The sequence below is a fragment of the Astatotilapia calliptera genome, chromosome 3 (genome assembly GCF_964374335.1).
Source record: "Astatotilapia calliptera chromosome 3, fAstCal68.1, whole genome shotgun sequence".
In the NCBI taxonomy this organism is placed as follows: Eukaryota; Metazoa; Chordata; class Actinopteri; order Cichliformes; family Cichlidae; genus Astatotilapia; species Astatotilapia calliptera.
Genome location: NC_137424.1, coordinates 69,349,962 through 69,364,927, shown reverse-complemented (window position 1 = coordinate 69,364,927; position 14,966 = coordinate 69,349,962). Strand labels below are relative to the sequence as shown.

Sequence of the window (14,966 nt, the reverse complement as noted above, 5' to 3'; positions counted from 1 at the left end):
ACCGTGCCCTTTGCTGCTAAAGTCTTTCTTTACACCTATATTTATACCTACACTCTAAACCCATACTCCATACTGGTACTCAGGTTGTTACATTTACTTATAGTATTATTTATTGTATTGTTTTATTACTTGTCATTTCTGTTTGTTCAAAAAAAAAAAAAACAACCCAACTATTTATTTATTACTTAAAAAAAATCTTTTTCGTCATTATTTTTGTTTCTTTTCACTCCGGGACCATGTGTACACAATTTTGTTCCACCTCATGTTAACATGTGATGTGAATGTGTTGAATCCTTGAACCTTGTTTATGGGTGAAGCAAAAGCTGTAAAAAACTAGTTTACATAGTTTTAGCTATGTAGAATACACCAGGCACAGACACACGCACACACAGGTAGGTACAGCCAACTTCCACATTTATTCAAGTGTTGTTGTTTTGACAGCTGACTCAGTCACACAGTCCGACAGCTCACGAGCCCAGCTGATCTTCCTTCTGGCCGCTGCTCCTCGTCTCACTATAAACACAGCGGAGGGAGTCCATCATCAGTCCATAAACAACATCAGCTGTTCCTACCGGCCTCGCAGCGCCGCCCTGTTGAGCCTTCCGCTCCACTCCTCCCCTGCAGCTGCGCCCGGGGCCACGCCTCCGCCACAAGCTACTTGCAGGATGACATTTAAAGTCTGGAATGAAACACCTGAGTTACAAGTGAAACAACATTTTTCTCCACAGCCCTTAACCGACTCTAACCAGGAAACAGGCTATTCGTCTTTCTTAGTAAAGACACACATATGATCAAACTGAGTTCAGACAACACTATCAGCTTCCTCTGAGTGAGTCCAGCTAAAGGACAGAAAAGCAGAAAACTCCAACACTGCTGCTTGAAGCTGTTGACGGGAGAGGAGCCAGGACTGACTGTACTTCCTATCTGCTGTTTTCAGCTTTACTCACAGAATGGCTTCCAGATCAGAGGAGGATCTTTGCTGTCCAGTGTGTCAGGAGGTCTTTACAGATCCTGTTATTCTGTCATGTAGCCACAGCTTCTGTAAAGACTGTCTGAAGAGATGGTGGAAAGAGAGACCAACACACGAGTGTCCAATTTGTAAGAGAAGGTCTTCAAGGCCAGAACCTCCTTTAAACCGGGCTTTAAAAAACCTGTGTGAGTCATTCTTACAGGACAGAGATCAGAAAGCTCCAGAGGCTCTCTGCAGTCTGCACTCTGAAAAATTCAAACTCTTCTGTCTGGACCATCAGCAGCCAGTGTGCGTTGTCTGCTGTGCTTCAGACAAACACACCAATCACAGATTCAGACCCATCGATGAGACTGCACAACAACACAAGAAGGAACTTCAGGAAACTCTGGAGGCCTTAAAGGAGAAGTTAAAGATTTGTGAAGACGTTCAAGTGAAGTTTGATCAAACAGCAAAACACATTAAGGTCCAGGCCCGACACACAGAGAGGCAGATTAAGGAGCAGTTTAAGAAGCTTCACCAATTTCTAGCAGATGAAGAGGAGGCCAGGCTGGCTGCACTGAGGGAGGAAATAGAGCAGAAGAGTGGGATGATGAAGGAGAAGATGGAAGCTCTGAGAAGAGAGATAGCAGCTCTTTCAGACACAGTCAGAGCCACAGAGGAGGAGCTGAGAACTGAAGATGTTTCATTACTGCACAACTACAAGGCTGCAGTGGAAAGAGTCCAGCGCTGTTCACTGCTGGATGATCCACAGCTGCCCTCAGGAGCTCTGATAGACCAGGCCAAACACCTGGGCAACCTGACCTTCAACATCTGGAACAACATGAACGACATGGTCTCCTACACTCCTCTCATTCTGGACCCAAACACTGCTCATCCACAACTCATCCTGTCTAAAGATCTGACCAGTGTGAGACGACGAGAAGAGAGGCAGCAGTTTCCTGATAATCCAGAGAGGTTTGATTATTACATCTCTATCCTGGGCTCTGTGGGCTTTACCTCAGGGACTCACAGCTGGAATGTGGAAATTGGAGACAGTACAGGGTGGGTACTGGGTCTGTTAGCAGAATCTGATGAGAGGAAGGGAGATAAACTGTCTGGATTATGGGGAATACGGCACATATTAGATAAATACTACGCAGTCTCACCATTGGCTCCAAAAACCTCTCTCTCAGTTCAGAAGAAGTTCCAGAAAATCAGTGTGAATCTTGACTGGAACAATGGAAAGCTGTTGTTCTGTGATCCTGACACTAACACACACATACACACCTTCAATAACACTTTCACTCATAAAATAATTCCATACATTTACACTAATGGTAAAGTGAAGGTGTTGCCGTTGAAGGTGTCAGTGTCAGTGGAGCAGATGAGTTTAGGATGATTTTATTTCTAATCTTGTTTCCTGTCAGTGAATTGAATCTGGTAAAGTGCAGCTGTTGTCCTGCTGGTTCTGTCTGGGGGTTTGCTACGGAGGGGTTTCTTGGGTGATCGACGCAGGGCTGTTGTCATGACCTGTCCTGAACAGAGTAAAGCAGTGAAGGAATGGTACGCAGTAGGGGGCAGGTGACTGTCCAGGGTAGCTCCTTCAGCCCTGCCACTGACAGCCAATTCCAGCTGCAACTCCACTTCACAGTAATTATAATACTGCACATTCAGATTCCATTACTTGTTGAATACCTTCATAAATACCAGTCTGGAAATGTACAAAGCTCAGATAATAAAATCATATATTTCACATTTGTATTTGGAAATGTTGTCTTCATCGTCTTCGACATTTAATCTCTTTATCCCTGGAACATAAAGGCCTATTATTTTCTGTAAAATGACCTAAGCGAGTGAAATGTTTATGGCAACAGCTGTGTGCAGATCAAAAATGGATTATATAATGAGTGCGTGAGAGAGTATGACTGTGCAGGGTTTAAAGCGTGGAAGTACTGACCTTACTTTGAGTTTGATTCCTTAAAATGTGACAAAAAGATTAGCGTTTGCTGTTCACTGCGTGGGACGAAAACTACAGTGAAAAAACCCCTGAACTTCTGAGCAAGCATCGAGTACGCTGTCACAGGAATATAAAATTCACAGAGAAACTCCTGAATCCTGCCAATGGCCGCTGCAACACACCTCCACCAGGGCAAACCTCCACCGACCCTACCCCTGCTAAACAGGTGAAAATAGAGCAACAGGATCGCTGAGTCTTTGATTTTATTTATTTTTTACTGTGTTTTACTTGTATCTATTTGAAAGACTGAGTGTAAATACAAAAGAACTGTTCAGGGTGTAAATCATATTTTTAAAAAGTAACTAAGTAACTAATTACTTTTAAAAATAAGTAATCAGTAAAGTTATCGGATTACTTTTTTGGGGAAGTAATCAGTAATTATTCGCTGATTCCTTTCAAGTTAGTTGTTGGTCAAGTAACTTGCCCAACACTGATTACAGCTCAGTAACTGTAACAATTATTTATTTTTACTTTATTCATCATTTTTGATGAATGACCAAAACAAAACTCCTATGTGGCACGTTAGTGACCAGAAATTGTCGTTTAAGGGCCAAATGACCACTAAAATGACCTAAATTTGTTTTTCATTTTGTGCGCGTGTGTGCATTCTTGTTAGCTGTGGGGTGCACTAAACACAGTAGAGTGGTTTTTGTAGGCACACTCTCCACAGCTGGAGCAAGTGGTTGCTGTTCTAATCCTGTATTCTACACCTTCTTCTCATTTTGTTGGTGAGGTAAGGGTCACACTGGCTCAGACTTCCAGGATCACTCTTCATTTGTAGGTTTTAGAGGAATCCCACTCCTGTTAAATTATTTCACGGGACAAAAGCATTGTATTAAAGACACCCATGAGATTGTAGAAAAGAGGCAGCAGCCATCAGCAGGGGCAGATCTAGAACGGGGGCATGGGGTAGCATGTGCCACCCTAAAATGATGTCTTGCTACCCCTAGTTCTACCCTAGTTTTGCATATGACAGTTGTTTAATAAAATAGCAGTAACACAGTAACAGTTCGAGCTTAGCTACAGGTAACACTGAATGTAAATTCTAAAACTGAATATGTTGCATACCCCTCCCCCCCCAATTCAGGTGTGTGTGTGTGTGTGGGTGGGGGGGGGGGGGGGGGGTTAGGGGTTATGGGGTTAGGGTCCATGCTATGTGTTCAGCCCATAGCATGGACTGTCTTTATTTCTTGTTTTCAGTAGCTACCCGATCTTTACCGGAAACCTGATCTGTACCACGCATGCCCGAATCTTACATCACTTCCTGTCGTTGCCAACATTGCAACAGTTAATATATTTGAATGACATGGTTAGTGCCCAGTTAGCTCCTAGCATTTCTCGACACCTCTACCTCCTTTTCAATTCCCTGGGACATTAAACAATGGATACCTCCATACACAAACAAATTCACGCTTTTTTCCTAAATGGAGAACTTCAAAATATAGCCTATTGTGTATAAAAATAAAAAAAAATGTAATATGTCACGTGAAGATTCATCAGCCAGATTTAGTGTTTACTGGCAATTGACACTGATAGCGGACATCATCATCACAATTCCAATCAATCCTCTCCACACAGACAAGCATAAACACACTTGACTATCACTACATGATTTGTAATGACGCAAGTTCAGTTTACAATAGGTCTCATTCGCTCAGTGAGCAAGTGGCTTGTTTTTCAAGCCTGATACTTCTTTTCTCCTCCACTGGTTCATTTTTCTCTTTCTTAGTTCTTAAGGAAATCCTGCACACTATGCTGTGATAGTCTCTTCTCTTTGGGAGTCAACTTGTGCACCTTCCTGCCAAACTGTATGAAACATTCTTATGAAAATAGCTGGATACATGGATGGGACTGGAAAAAAGTGAAAAATCTGCTAATGTCCAAAGAAAAAACTGAAAAACCTTTAGAAAGCCTATAAATATCACTCAAGAGCACTTTAAAAAATTACAAAAATGCTGTTTGGAAGATGACAATTATGAAGTGAGAGGAGGCTCAAGAGTTTTGCACAGCACTGTATGACTGTATGTGTTGTTGCTTGGCATCAAAACTACACGAGTTACAAGGAGTGGAACATCAGGCTCTGATTTGACTGATTTGTTTGCAGTGCAGCTGTTAACAGAACGACAACTACCATTGTAATAATTTTATGATTTGGCAGATTCTCCCTTTACATTGGCTTTATGCTGGCTAAGAGCTCCTAAGCAGCCACGATTGGCAAACTGCAGTTCTTGGTTAGTTCACACTGCAGTTCGACTTTTAACTTTATTTGCAATAGTGAAACCAAAGCCGTAGGACTCATGAACCTCATAAAGAGGCACAAACTGGTATTTGTAGCACAGTGTCTGTTGTGCCACAACCAGGCTGACAGATGGTTTGTTCCATATTCTTCGCTTTAAGTTCAATAAATACCACACATATATATTACACATACAGCAGGTGAAAAGCAGGGTTTATGCACACAGTGCTACTGCTCACTTTAGCACGAGTAAAAGGAATGCACCCCTGCTCCAGGAATCGTCGCTGACTTATCACTGAAGCATCTTCTGAGCGACAGAATGCTGCCGCTCAGGTCGTCACAGTGCTTGGCAGGTTAAACTTTTCATAATACGGGTAAGGGTTGGAAATCTGCCAAATCCCACTTTAACAGTGATTACACTGACGTCTGATGATGACTTGAGATCTGTGATCTGAGATGCCTCCACCCATCCCATCCTGGGCATGAACAAAGGCGAGGACTTACATAAACAGAGCTGTCCTCACAGACATTCCTGCCCAGCTGCACCAGGATCGCCTTCTGAACAGCAGCCTTCATCAGAGCCAAGGTAAGATGAGCTGCAATCTACTCCTTTGGTGGGAAGCTGGGACAGTCTTTGACTGTTAGCAGCAATATGACGGGAGATGAGTGGGGGTTGGTGGATCCTGCTAACTTCTTTTTTCTTTTCCCTTCTTTTTTTGATCGCCTCTGTCAGTAAGCCCCACGGCGGCTGTGGCTACAATCTTGTAGAGGAACATAGACACTTCAATCCATCCATCTTCGTCCGCTTTGTCCGGGGTCGGGTCACGGGGGCAGCAGCCTAAGCAAAGAGGCCCAGACCTCCCTCTCCCCAGCCACCTCCTCCAGCTTGTCCGGGGGAATACCAAGGCATTCCCAGGCCAGCCGAGAGATATAATCTCTCCAGCGTGTCCTGGGTCTGCCCCGGGGCCTCCTCCCGGTGGGACATGACTGGAACACCTCACCCAGGAGGCGCCCAGGGGGCATCCTTGTCAGATGCCCGAACCACCTCAGCTGGCTCCTTTTGATGTGGAGCAGCAGCTGCTCTACTCTGAGCCCCTCGCGGACGGCCGAACTTCTCACCCTATCTCTAAGGGAGAGGCCAGCCACCCTTCGGAGGAAGCTCATTTCTGCCGCTTGTATCCGCGATCTCGTTCTTTCGGTCACTACCCACAGCTCGTGGCCATAGGTGAGGGTAGGGACGTAGATCGACCGGTAAATTGAGAGCTTCGCTTTTACACTCAGCTCCCTCTTCACCACGACGGACCGGTGCAGCGTCCGCATTACTGCAGCTGCAGCCCCAATCCGTCTGTCGATCTCCGGCTCCCTTCTCCCATCACTCGCGAACAAGACCCCGAGATACTTGAACTCCTCCACTTGGGGCACGAACTCATCCCCGACCTGGAGTGGGCACTCCACCCTTTTCCGGCTGAGAACCATGGCCTCAGATTTGGAGGTGCTGATCCTCATTCCCGCTGCTTCACACTCGGCTGCGAACCGTTCCAGTGCGAGCTGGAGGCCTTCACCCGATGAAGCCAACAGAACCACATCATCTGCAAAAATCAGAGATGAGATTCTGAGGCCACCAAAGCGAAAGCCCTCCGCCACTTGGCTGCGCCTAGAAATCCTGTCCATAAAAATTATGAACAGAACCGGAGACAAAGGGCAGCCCTGGCGGAGCCCATCACCCACCAGGAACGAGTCCAGTGACCTCGCCCCCGGAAATTGGCGGGTCATTCCCCTCATCCCCAGACGTGTCAGTGGGATTAAGGAGGTCCTCGAAGTATTCCTTCCACCGCCTGACAATTTTCTCAGTCGACGTCAGCAGCGCTCCGCCAGCACTATACACAGTGCAGGTAGAGCACCGCTTTCCCCTCTTGAGACGCCTGACGGTTTGCCAGAATCTCTTCGAGGCAGTCCGAAAGTCTTTTTCCATGGCCTCTCCGAACTCCTCCCACACCCGAGTTTTTGCTTCAGCCACTGCCTGAGCCGCATTCCGCTTGGCCTGTCGATACCTGTCAGCTGCCTCCGGAGTCCCAAAGGCTAACCAAGCCCGATAGGACTCCTTCTTCAGCCTGGTGGCTCCCTTCACCTCTGGTGTCCACCATTTGGTTCGGGGATTACCACCACGGCAGGCACCAACCACCTTGCGGCCGCAGCTCAATGCAGCAGCTTCGGCAATGGAGACGCTGAACATGGTCCATTCGGACTCAATGTCCCCAGTCTCCCTCGGAATGCTGTTGAAGCTCTGCCGGAGGTGTGCGTTGAAGATCTCGCGGACTGGGGCCTCTGCTAGACGTTCCCAGCACACCCTCACTACGCGTTTAGGTGCACCAGGTCTGTCCAGCGTCCTCCCCCGCCACCTGATCCAACTCACCACCAGATGGTGATCAGTTGACAGCTCAGCCCATCTCTTTACCCGAGTGTCCAGAACATATGGTCGCAGGTCTGCTGATACGATTACAAAATCGATCATCGACCTACAGCCTAGAGCGTCCTAGTGCCACGTGCACTTATGACTTATGACACTTAGGACTATAGAGATTAAAAAAAAAAAAACATTCAGTTAGTTTATTTCCTATTACAGGATTTTACAAACATGCAAGTGTAGTGAAAGTTAAAACATCAGAGTCTGGCAACAGCTTGCTGCTTGCTGCTTTTACACTGTGACTGTCACAACTGAATCCATGACACAGGCAAGTTCTGGTAGGTGAAGCCTCACACCTGCATTCTTTTTAATGACACTTATTAATGGCAGTAAAACGTTCACGAAGGTTGTTTGGCTCAAACACACACATATGTGTGTTTGACTCAAACACACACTCAAACACACACATATGTGTGCTTGAGTCTGCGGTGGTTTTGGCTCAGGTGGTAGAGCAGATCAGCTACTGATTGGAAGGTTGGTGGTTTGATCCTTGGCTTCCCCGGTCTGCATGCCCCATATCCTTGGGCAAGATACGAACCCCAAGTTGCCCTCCGATGAGTTCATCGGAATGTATACAGTGTTTTGAGTACTCTGGGAGAGTAGAAAGTGCTATATAAGAATCAGTCCATCTACCATTCACTATGTCCTGACAACCCTAATAGATGAATGTTGGTTGTCAGGACATATTGTTGTCCATGGTCTCAGCCCCACTTTACAACTGTGATATTGTTAACTGGAGCTGCTTATGCTGGAGGGTGGGGCCTGGGTGCAGTACAAGCATTAAAAAAATAAAAAAGAATTAAATAAAAAAGAAGCTATCTTTCCAGCAGCTGGTGTGTACTCACCTCAGGACACTTACATTTCATTTCATGGTTCTCTTTGTTGTGTAGTGGGAGCTCAGTTGGATGTGTAGCAGTTCTCTGGGGCCTGGGGTCCCATCGTAGTCTCGCACTGGGGCCATCAACATCTGCCAGGTGTAACTTTTTAGATTCATAACAGTGGACAAATTCCAGCAATAAAGCTGCCGCTACTAACCATGTGGATATTTAAAATTAAACAACTTATTGTTGTTAAATAGAAATGAGATATAATATCCAAAAAGTTGGGTAATTGCTCTTTTTTGCTGAGTTCAATATAGTCTTCCGTCTTCTTTCAGTCCTATTTGTTTTTGTTGTTTTTTTTTTTTACTTACTTCGACAGCTGAGTCTTAAGAGTCTTCACTCCACATTGGCAACTTTTGGTAGCTAAAACATATGAAGCGGCACATAAGGACGCTGTCAACAACTTTATTTAGCTGCATATATACGAATGTAAACCGCATTATTGGCTGGAGCAGCCAGCCAGTCACCGGTCACTTACTGACTCATACTGCATAACAGCACAGAAAGAATTGTTACGTATTTATTTTGATTTCAATGCAGGTTAGATTTTTTTGGTGTGCAGCACAGATTTTCTGTTCGCAGAGACCAGCACTGCGCAATTGCGCACACTTAGAGGTTAGAGGGGACATTGTTGCAGTTATGCTCATAGTGTCTTTTACATTGCACATGGACTCTGACTTAAAAATTAGTGCCTAAAATAAAAACAGGGACTCTGGTCATCATTTCATTGATCATTTTGTGTATTATGATTGTGTTCTGGAACTTAAATGTGCATGTTTTTCACAGCACATGGTGAGTGTTTTAATGTTCTGTAATCCAATTTTTCACTGTTTAAGTTTACACTGAACACACAGAAATGGAAATATTAAAAAATGGAAAATAATATGATGCCTTTGATCCATTTAACGTTTTCCCTGGCACAATGGTGGTGCTCTTGAAGCATGCTGGTAATACTGCCTGGGCAAGCAAGAGGTTAAAGATGTCTGTATAGACCCCCTGCTCAGCAAGTGCTCGAAGCACACGTCCAGGAATGTTGTCAGGGCCAGCACCTTTGCGAGTGTTGATTCTGCTCAGTGCATTATGGACATCTGTGATGGTAAGAGTGAGTTTTTTCACAGTTTTTTGGGGGTAGTGTTTTCAGGAAGTCAGTGGTGGTCAACTTGCCTGAAGCCTTTCAGCCATGACAGCACATCAGTGGTTAAAGCAGAGAGATGCAATCAATCAAACAGCATTCGTACCACCTCCAGCTCACTTCCTCTCAGCTGAACTGTGGTCAGCTACAGGAAGATGCAAGTTGTTTCCACGAATCAACAACATGATCAACACAACCAATGTCTAAGATAAAAATTAAATAAATCATTGATGATGATCATTATTGAGATAAGAATAGTTTGCCCTGTAATGACAAAGACATAATCCTGTCAGTGAAGGCACCATGCGGGCGATCTATAAATATCTTTTTTTTTGTTATTTACATGTTTTTGGTGGGGATTTGTGTGTGTGTGGTTTCCTAACTGACTTCAGCCACTCACAATGTTTTTTTTTTTTTAAGTCAGTGAAGGGATCTGTTCCCCTTTATGTCAACTAAATTTGTTGGGGCCCATGTCTACAGTCACTTAACAGTCAGTTTGACCAGTTTAAAGTTTTTTTTTCTCTTGTATTTGTTGCAGTCAGACAAAGAAACTTTGCTTCCTCTAAAAACCACAACACTTACATCCTGTCACAGAGCAGAGGATTACGGTTTGACTTTATCTGACTGTGAACTGGTTAAAGTGTTGACCTGATATCACAGAGAGTAGGATGAAGAATGCATCTCTGCTGTGGCTGCTCAGTAAGTACACTGAAATGATTATATATGGAAATCTGTTATTTCTTCAGGAACATGCATTCAGGTTAGATTAGAATAGGAGAGCAGTAGATGAGTTTTTATCAAGGACACCAAAAAGAAGGAAGAGGGTCAACAGGAAATCAGAATATTTCATAATAAATTAATACAGTGCAGAAAATTGACATGGATACACTGATTTACAGTTTTGTGTACATCCGTCATACAGATGCATGACATTTAGTGTAGTTTAATGTGGTTTGTGTTCAACAGCAATTTAAAAAAATTCTAAAAGAAGCTACTTTCATAAATATCAGAAGGTATAAAGGTACAAAGATTTCACTATTTCACTAGATTTCACTTCCAAAAAGTAAAATTCCTCTGTTTAAATTTCTCAGCTTTTTGTGTATTTGTATCTTGGTTCTGTATTTTGCACTGTTGACATTTAGCTTGTTATTATTTCTTATAGTTCATTGGTCTTTATATCAGTTTACTTGATACTAGTTCCTTTTGCTGTTATTTCAGTTCTTTTGTCCTGATGCTCATTTATTCTGTGTGTCGTGGGTTTGTGGCTTCCTTTTTGGTTTTAAGATAGATGTTATGTTTGTGCTCCATAGTCTTTGTTCATGATGTTAGTTTTACTTCTCTGGTGCTTCTGAATTTCTTGTTATGCTTCTAGTTCCTTGACATTTTATGACAAGCCTTTTGTGTTCTTATTCTGTTCATTCCATGTTTGTCTTCTCTCTCTATGTTAAATTCACATATGTGAGCTTATTATCTGTTACTTGCTGTTGTATTTTATTTCATTTTGGTTGACTTTTGTCTCTTAAGTATCTAGTTAATTCACCCTGTTCTTGTTATTCCTGATTTATTCCCACCTTTATACTCTCCCCTTGTCTGTCACCATGCCTGCAATGCAGTGTGCTCCTGTTTTTTGTGTCTTTCCCTAGATTCCTAGTTTTGTACTCCTGGCTCCAGCACTGCCCTGTTTTGTTTTTTGTATTTTGAACAATTTCAGCATTAAAGCTGTTTTGAGTTTGTTTCCCTTGTTGTGAGTCCAGCATATGTGTCCAACCAACTGTTTTAATGAAAAATCGACTTAATATATACTGCTCGGTAAGTTTATCTATAATAATATAACAACATATGGTACTTAAATCTTTAAAATATCTGGTGTGCAATACAATGTTTTAATCCAAGATACAGCTGAGCTGAAGTTGAAAGGTGCAAAGCAAAGAAATGCTTAAACATAGTATAAAGTATGTAGAATTTCCATTAACTACTCGAGTAAATGTATTACTTTACACCGTGTCCCTGCTGATATTAACAGATTATCAGCACTATAGTCCAGCACACATGCCTCTGTGTAGGACACGAAAGAGAAAACTGTTTCATCCTTTCTACGCTTATCAGTGGACAACTCGGAAAAAACCCCGTCTGTCTCCACAGTCTGGTGGATTTGCTTTTACTCCTGTTTAGTTAAATGTCAAACTCAAATCAACCTGAGTGTCATTTCTCTTTAGTTCTGATCTCACTGCTGAGCTGCACAACAAACCAAGGTCAGTAACCTTCTTCTGTCACAGTTTAAAGCTGACATGAACTAAACCTCACTAAGTGTCCTTTTTTGAGCTTTCTTGTAGCATGACATGACAATCATGCAGAAACAGATCACTTCAGCCTGCTAAATATTTAACCCTCATAGGTATAAAGGAAGTAGAGTCACATCATTTATTTTATGTGATAGAAATTACTAAATATTCTCTTCACAGCTCGTCTGACTGTGAGTCCCAGCAGTTCTCAGTTTTTTATTAGAGACTTTGTGTCTCTGAGCTGTGAGGAGGACGACAGCTCTGCTGGATGGACTCTGAGGAGAAACACAAGCAAACAACAGAGGACTCAGTGTGGAGATGGGTGGGGAGAAGCAGCTGGTTCTTCCTGTAACATCAGCTACATTTACACATCTGACAGTGGAGTTTACTGGTGTGAGTCCAGAGAGGGTCCCATCAGTAACATGGTTAACCTGACAGTCACTGGTAAGCTGAGTGTGTGGAGTTAGTGTTGATGAAGCTGTGTGTAAATGGATGAAATGCTGTAGTTTGTCTCTGTGTTGAGGTGGATCAGTGATCCTGCAGAGTCCTGTCCTCCCTGTGATGGAGGGAGATGACGTCACTCTGCTCTGTAAAACAAAGACCACTCCCTCCAACCTCCCAGCTGCTTTCTATAAAGATGGCTCCCTCATCAGGAAGCAGCCTACAGGTCACATGACCATCCAGCATGTTTCCAGGTCTGATGAAGGCCTCTACAAGTGTGACATCAGCGGTCATGGAGAGTCTCCATCCAGCTGGATCACTGTCACAGGTGAGGATTTTCACTCTGGTTTCACCTCTTATTTTGTCCATATATTCACTGACCAGAACTCTCTGCAGGGAGACCTACAACCACAACCTCGCCCACCGCCTCTACAAATATGTACCCTACCTCTGCTTTGCCCCCTTCCTCCACCACCCTCCCTCTAGTGATCAGGCTGGTCTGTCACCTGGTGGTGTTCTGTCCATACTTCATCTCCACTCTCCTCTCTGTGTCTTTATATCAACACAGAGCCAACGGTAAGACTCTGAGTTTCCTTGATTATTTATCAAACTCAATTGCTTTTGCCTCAAAAATATCTGATGACCTCATGTTACAGGAAATGACCCCACCGTCATCTTGGCAACAGCAGCCAATGCTGAGCAGAGAATGTGTGAGGACTATGATGATATTGCGGCGGTGACCTCTGAGCATCAGTTCTGAGCTTATGCTCCATCAAATTGTGGTTTTGAGTGAATTTTATGTGACTGTGTGAATTTTATGTGACACCACAATGCGAGTCTTTGTTTGTCTGAACTTTATGAATAAATTTTGATTGTTCTGTCAGCTTTTTTTTACATGTCAGTATAACAGAAAGAGCTTGTTGACATCCTGATGTTGCTTTGGCACATTTTTATATTATAGGTTTTATGTTAGCACCAGGCAGGCTTGATCAACAACAACACAAGAACATGTCAGCAGTTAACATGACACCCGTATCTTTATACTGTGGTAGTAAATGCACACAACCTGTGTTGTTTTCTACAGACTCATGTACATCACAGCCTGCAGACTCTCGTTTGACACGTCTCTGTGTAACTGAAACTTTGACTGTGTCTCTATTTTAGCCATTTGTGGTGTGTTTGCTCTCAGCTTTTTCTGTAGCACCACCACTTACACCTAACCTCCTCTTGACCTGAAGCACCTTCCAAAGCTGTGACCTAGACTCCACTGGGACCCTAAAACATTTATATTTTAGTAAATCAAAATACAAAGCAGAAGTAGAAAACAGTGTTCTGTGGGAGAAAATGCCTTATTGATGTCATAGGTCTGACGTGAGTGATCTGATTGCTTTGATGGCACAGTAGGTTCATAATAACTCAGATAAGCACTTGTTACAATCAAAGTATGCAGGATAGCATCTATGACAACGTTTACACTATGAATCAGATGGGCTACAACAATGTTATAAAAGCATGGATCCATCCTTTTATCAGCAGTTCAGGTTGATGATGATCATGGTGTAGAGGTGTGGGCCATATTTTCTCGGCACACTTTGTACCCTAACTCTGGCAAAAATGTCAACCCCAGAGTTTTGCAGTCTGAGTATAAGATGAGTATAATTTTCTTTCAGATGGCGTCCATCATATTTTACACAAATTTGCATAATTTCGTGACTTTGTGGTGGCTCACGGTCTGTTTTGCATGAGCTCAAAGTGTGGTCATAAATATTTTGTAAATAACTGAGTGTAAAACTCTGCCTAACGCACCCCTCCAACAGCCAAACCCATCTGTTCTCGGACTGGATTGTTAAATTTCTGATTGACATGACATTGACCAATCAGCTGAAAGGAAGAAAAATCAAGTCAAAATTTGTACGTGTAAGTTGAAAGCCACACGCAGCCAGGAAACCTGAGTGCAGATGTTTTACATGCAGGTTTTTGCTTTGTATCTGTAAACAGACCTTAAGCAAAAAATGTGTAACTCGTGTAAATATTTTTTACAAACACACAAATTCTCATCTGTAGACACACAAACATTGAATTTTCACATATTTTGTTTTACGAGGTTACAAAACAAAAATATGCATTTGATTTACAAGTACAAAATATTTATGACCCAGTTTGAGCCCATAGTTTGTTTTCTGTGTAGTGCTGGCAGGAAGGCTGCTGCAGGTCAACCTGCATGAAGCGTTTCCTGTTTTCTGGCTAAAACAAAGACTTTAGAAATGTGTTTCTCCCACACTGATGGCAAGATCCTGTCACGGTTTTGGTCTTTGTCTCAGTGTCTCAGTTTTTCTAACAGCAAGTCTGTGGTTAAAGCAGACTGATTACTGATGCAGTCACTCATCAGTAATCAAACCATCTCCAGCTCACTTCCTCTGTGCTGAACCACAGTCAGGTAGAAAAAAAAATGTGTCAAAAATGTGCAACACTGTCACGGTGAGTGAGAGGAGCCGTGTGGAGGAAATGAAGGAGGATCCAAACGCAGGCAGTAGTGGGGAAGTGAGGGTGGTTTATTAAGCACG

The 14,966-nt window shown here is 43.2% G+C and overlaps 3 protein-coding genes across 7 annotated transcripts in view; all 3 read left to right on the top strand.

Annotated features, from left to right (window-relative positions):
* The first annotated feature begins 600 nt into the window (after positions 1-600).
* On the top strand, positions 601-2,704 carry LOC145425672 (E3 ubiquitin-protein ligase TRIM35-like). Its single transcript, XM_080298923.1, has one exon. It carries the CDS (start codon positions 951-953, stop codon positions 2,346-2,348), a length of 1,398 nt encoding a protein of 465 aa, XP_080155049.1. The 5' UTR covers positions 601-950; the 3' UTR covers positions 2,349-2,704.
* A 2,855-nt stretch (positions 2,705-5,559) lies between these two features.
* The window catches only part of LOC113018460 (sialoadhesin-like), a 28,946-nt gene continuing 19,539 nt past the window's right edge, over positions 5,560-14,966 (top strand). For both annotated transcript variants that reach the window (XM_080298911.1, XM_080298909.1), the window contains exon 1: positions 5,560-5,788. The gene's annotated coding sequence lies outside the window, so the exon portion shown is untranslated. The remainder of the gene's footprint in view (positions 5,789-14,966) is intronic.
* On the top strand, positions 9,400-13,285 carry LOC113018500 (Fc receptor-like protein 5). 4 transcript variants are annotated; one of them, XM_026161567.2, is made up of 6 exons: positions 9,401-10,378; positions 11,896-11,931; positions 12,142-12,405; positions 12,485-12,730; positions 12,799-12,978; positions 13,059-13,285. In XM_026161567.2, the coding sequence occupies exons 1-6, from the start codon at positions 10,348-10,350 to the stop codon at positions 13,160-13,162; spliced, it is 861 nt and encodes a 286-aa protein (XP_026017352.2). In that variant the 5' UTR covers positions 9,401-10,347; the 3' UTR covers positions 13,163-13,285. The 4 variants fall into 4 exon arrangements, with proteins under 4 accessions (XP_080155060.1, XP_026017352.2, XP_080155061.1 ...); XM_080298936.1 differs by having other exon boundaries at positions 9,404-10,378; positions 12,889-12,978; XM_080298934.1 differs by having other exon boundaries at positions 9,400-11,931.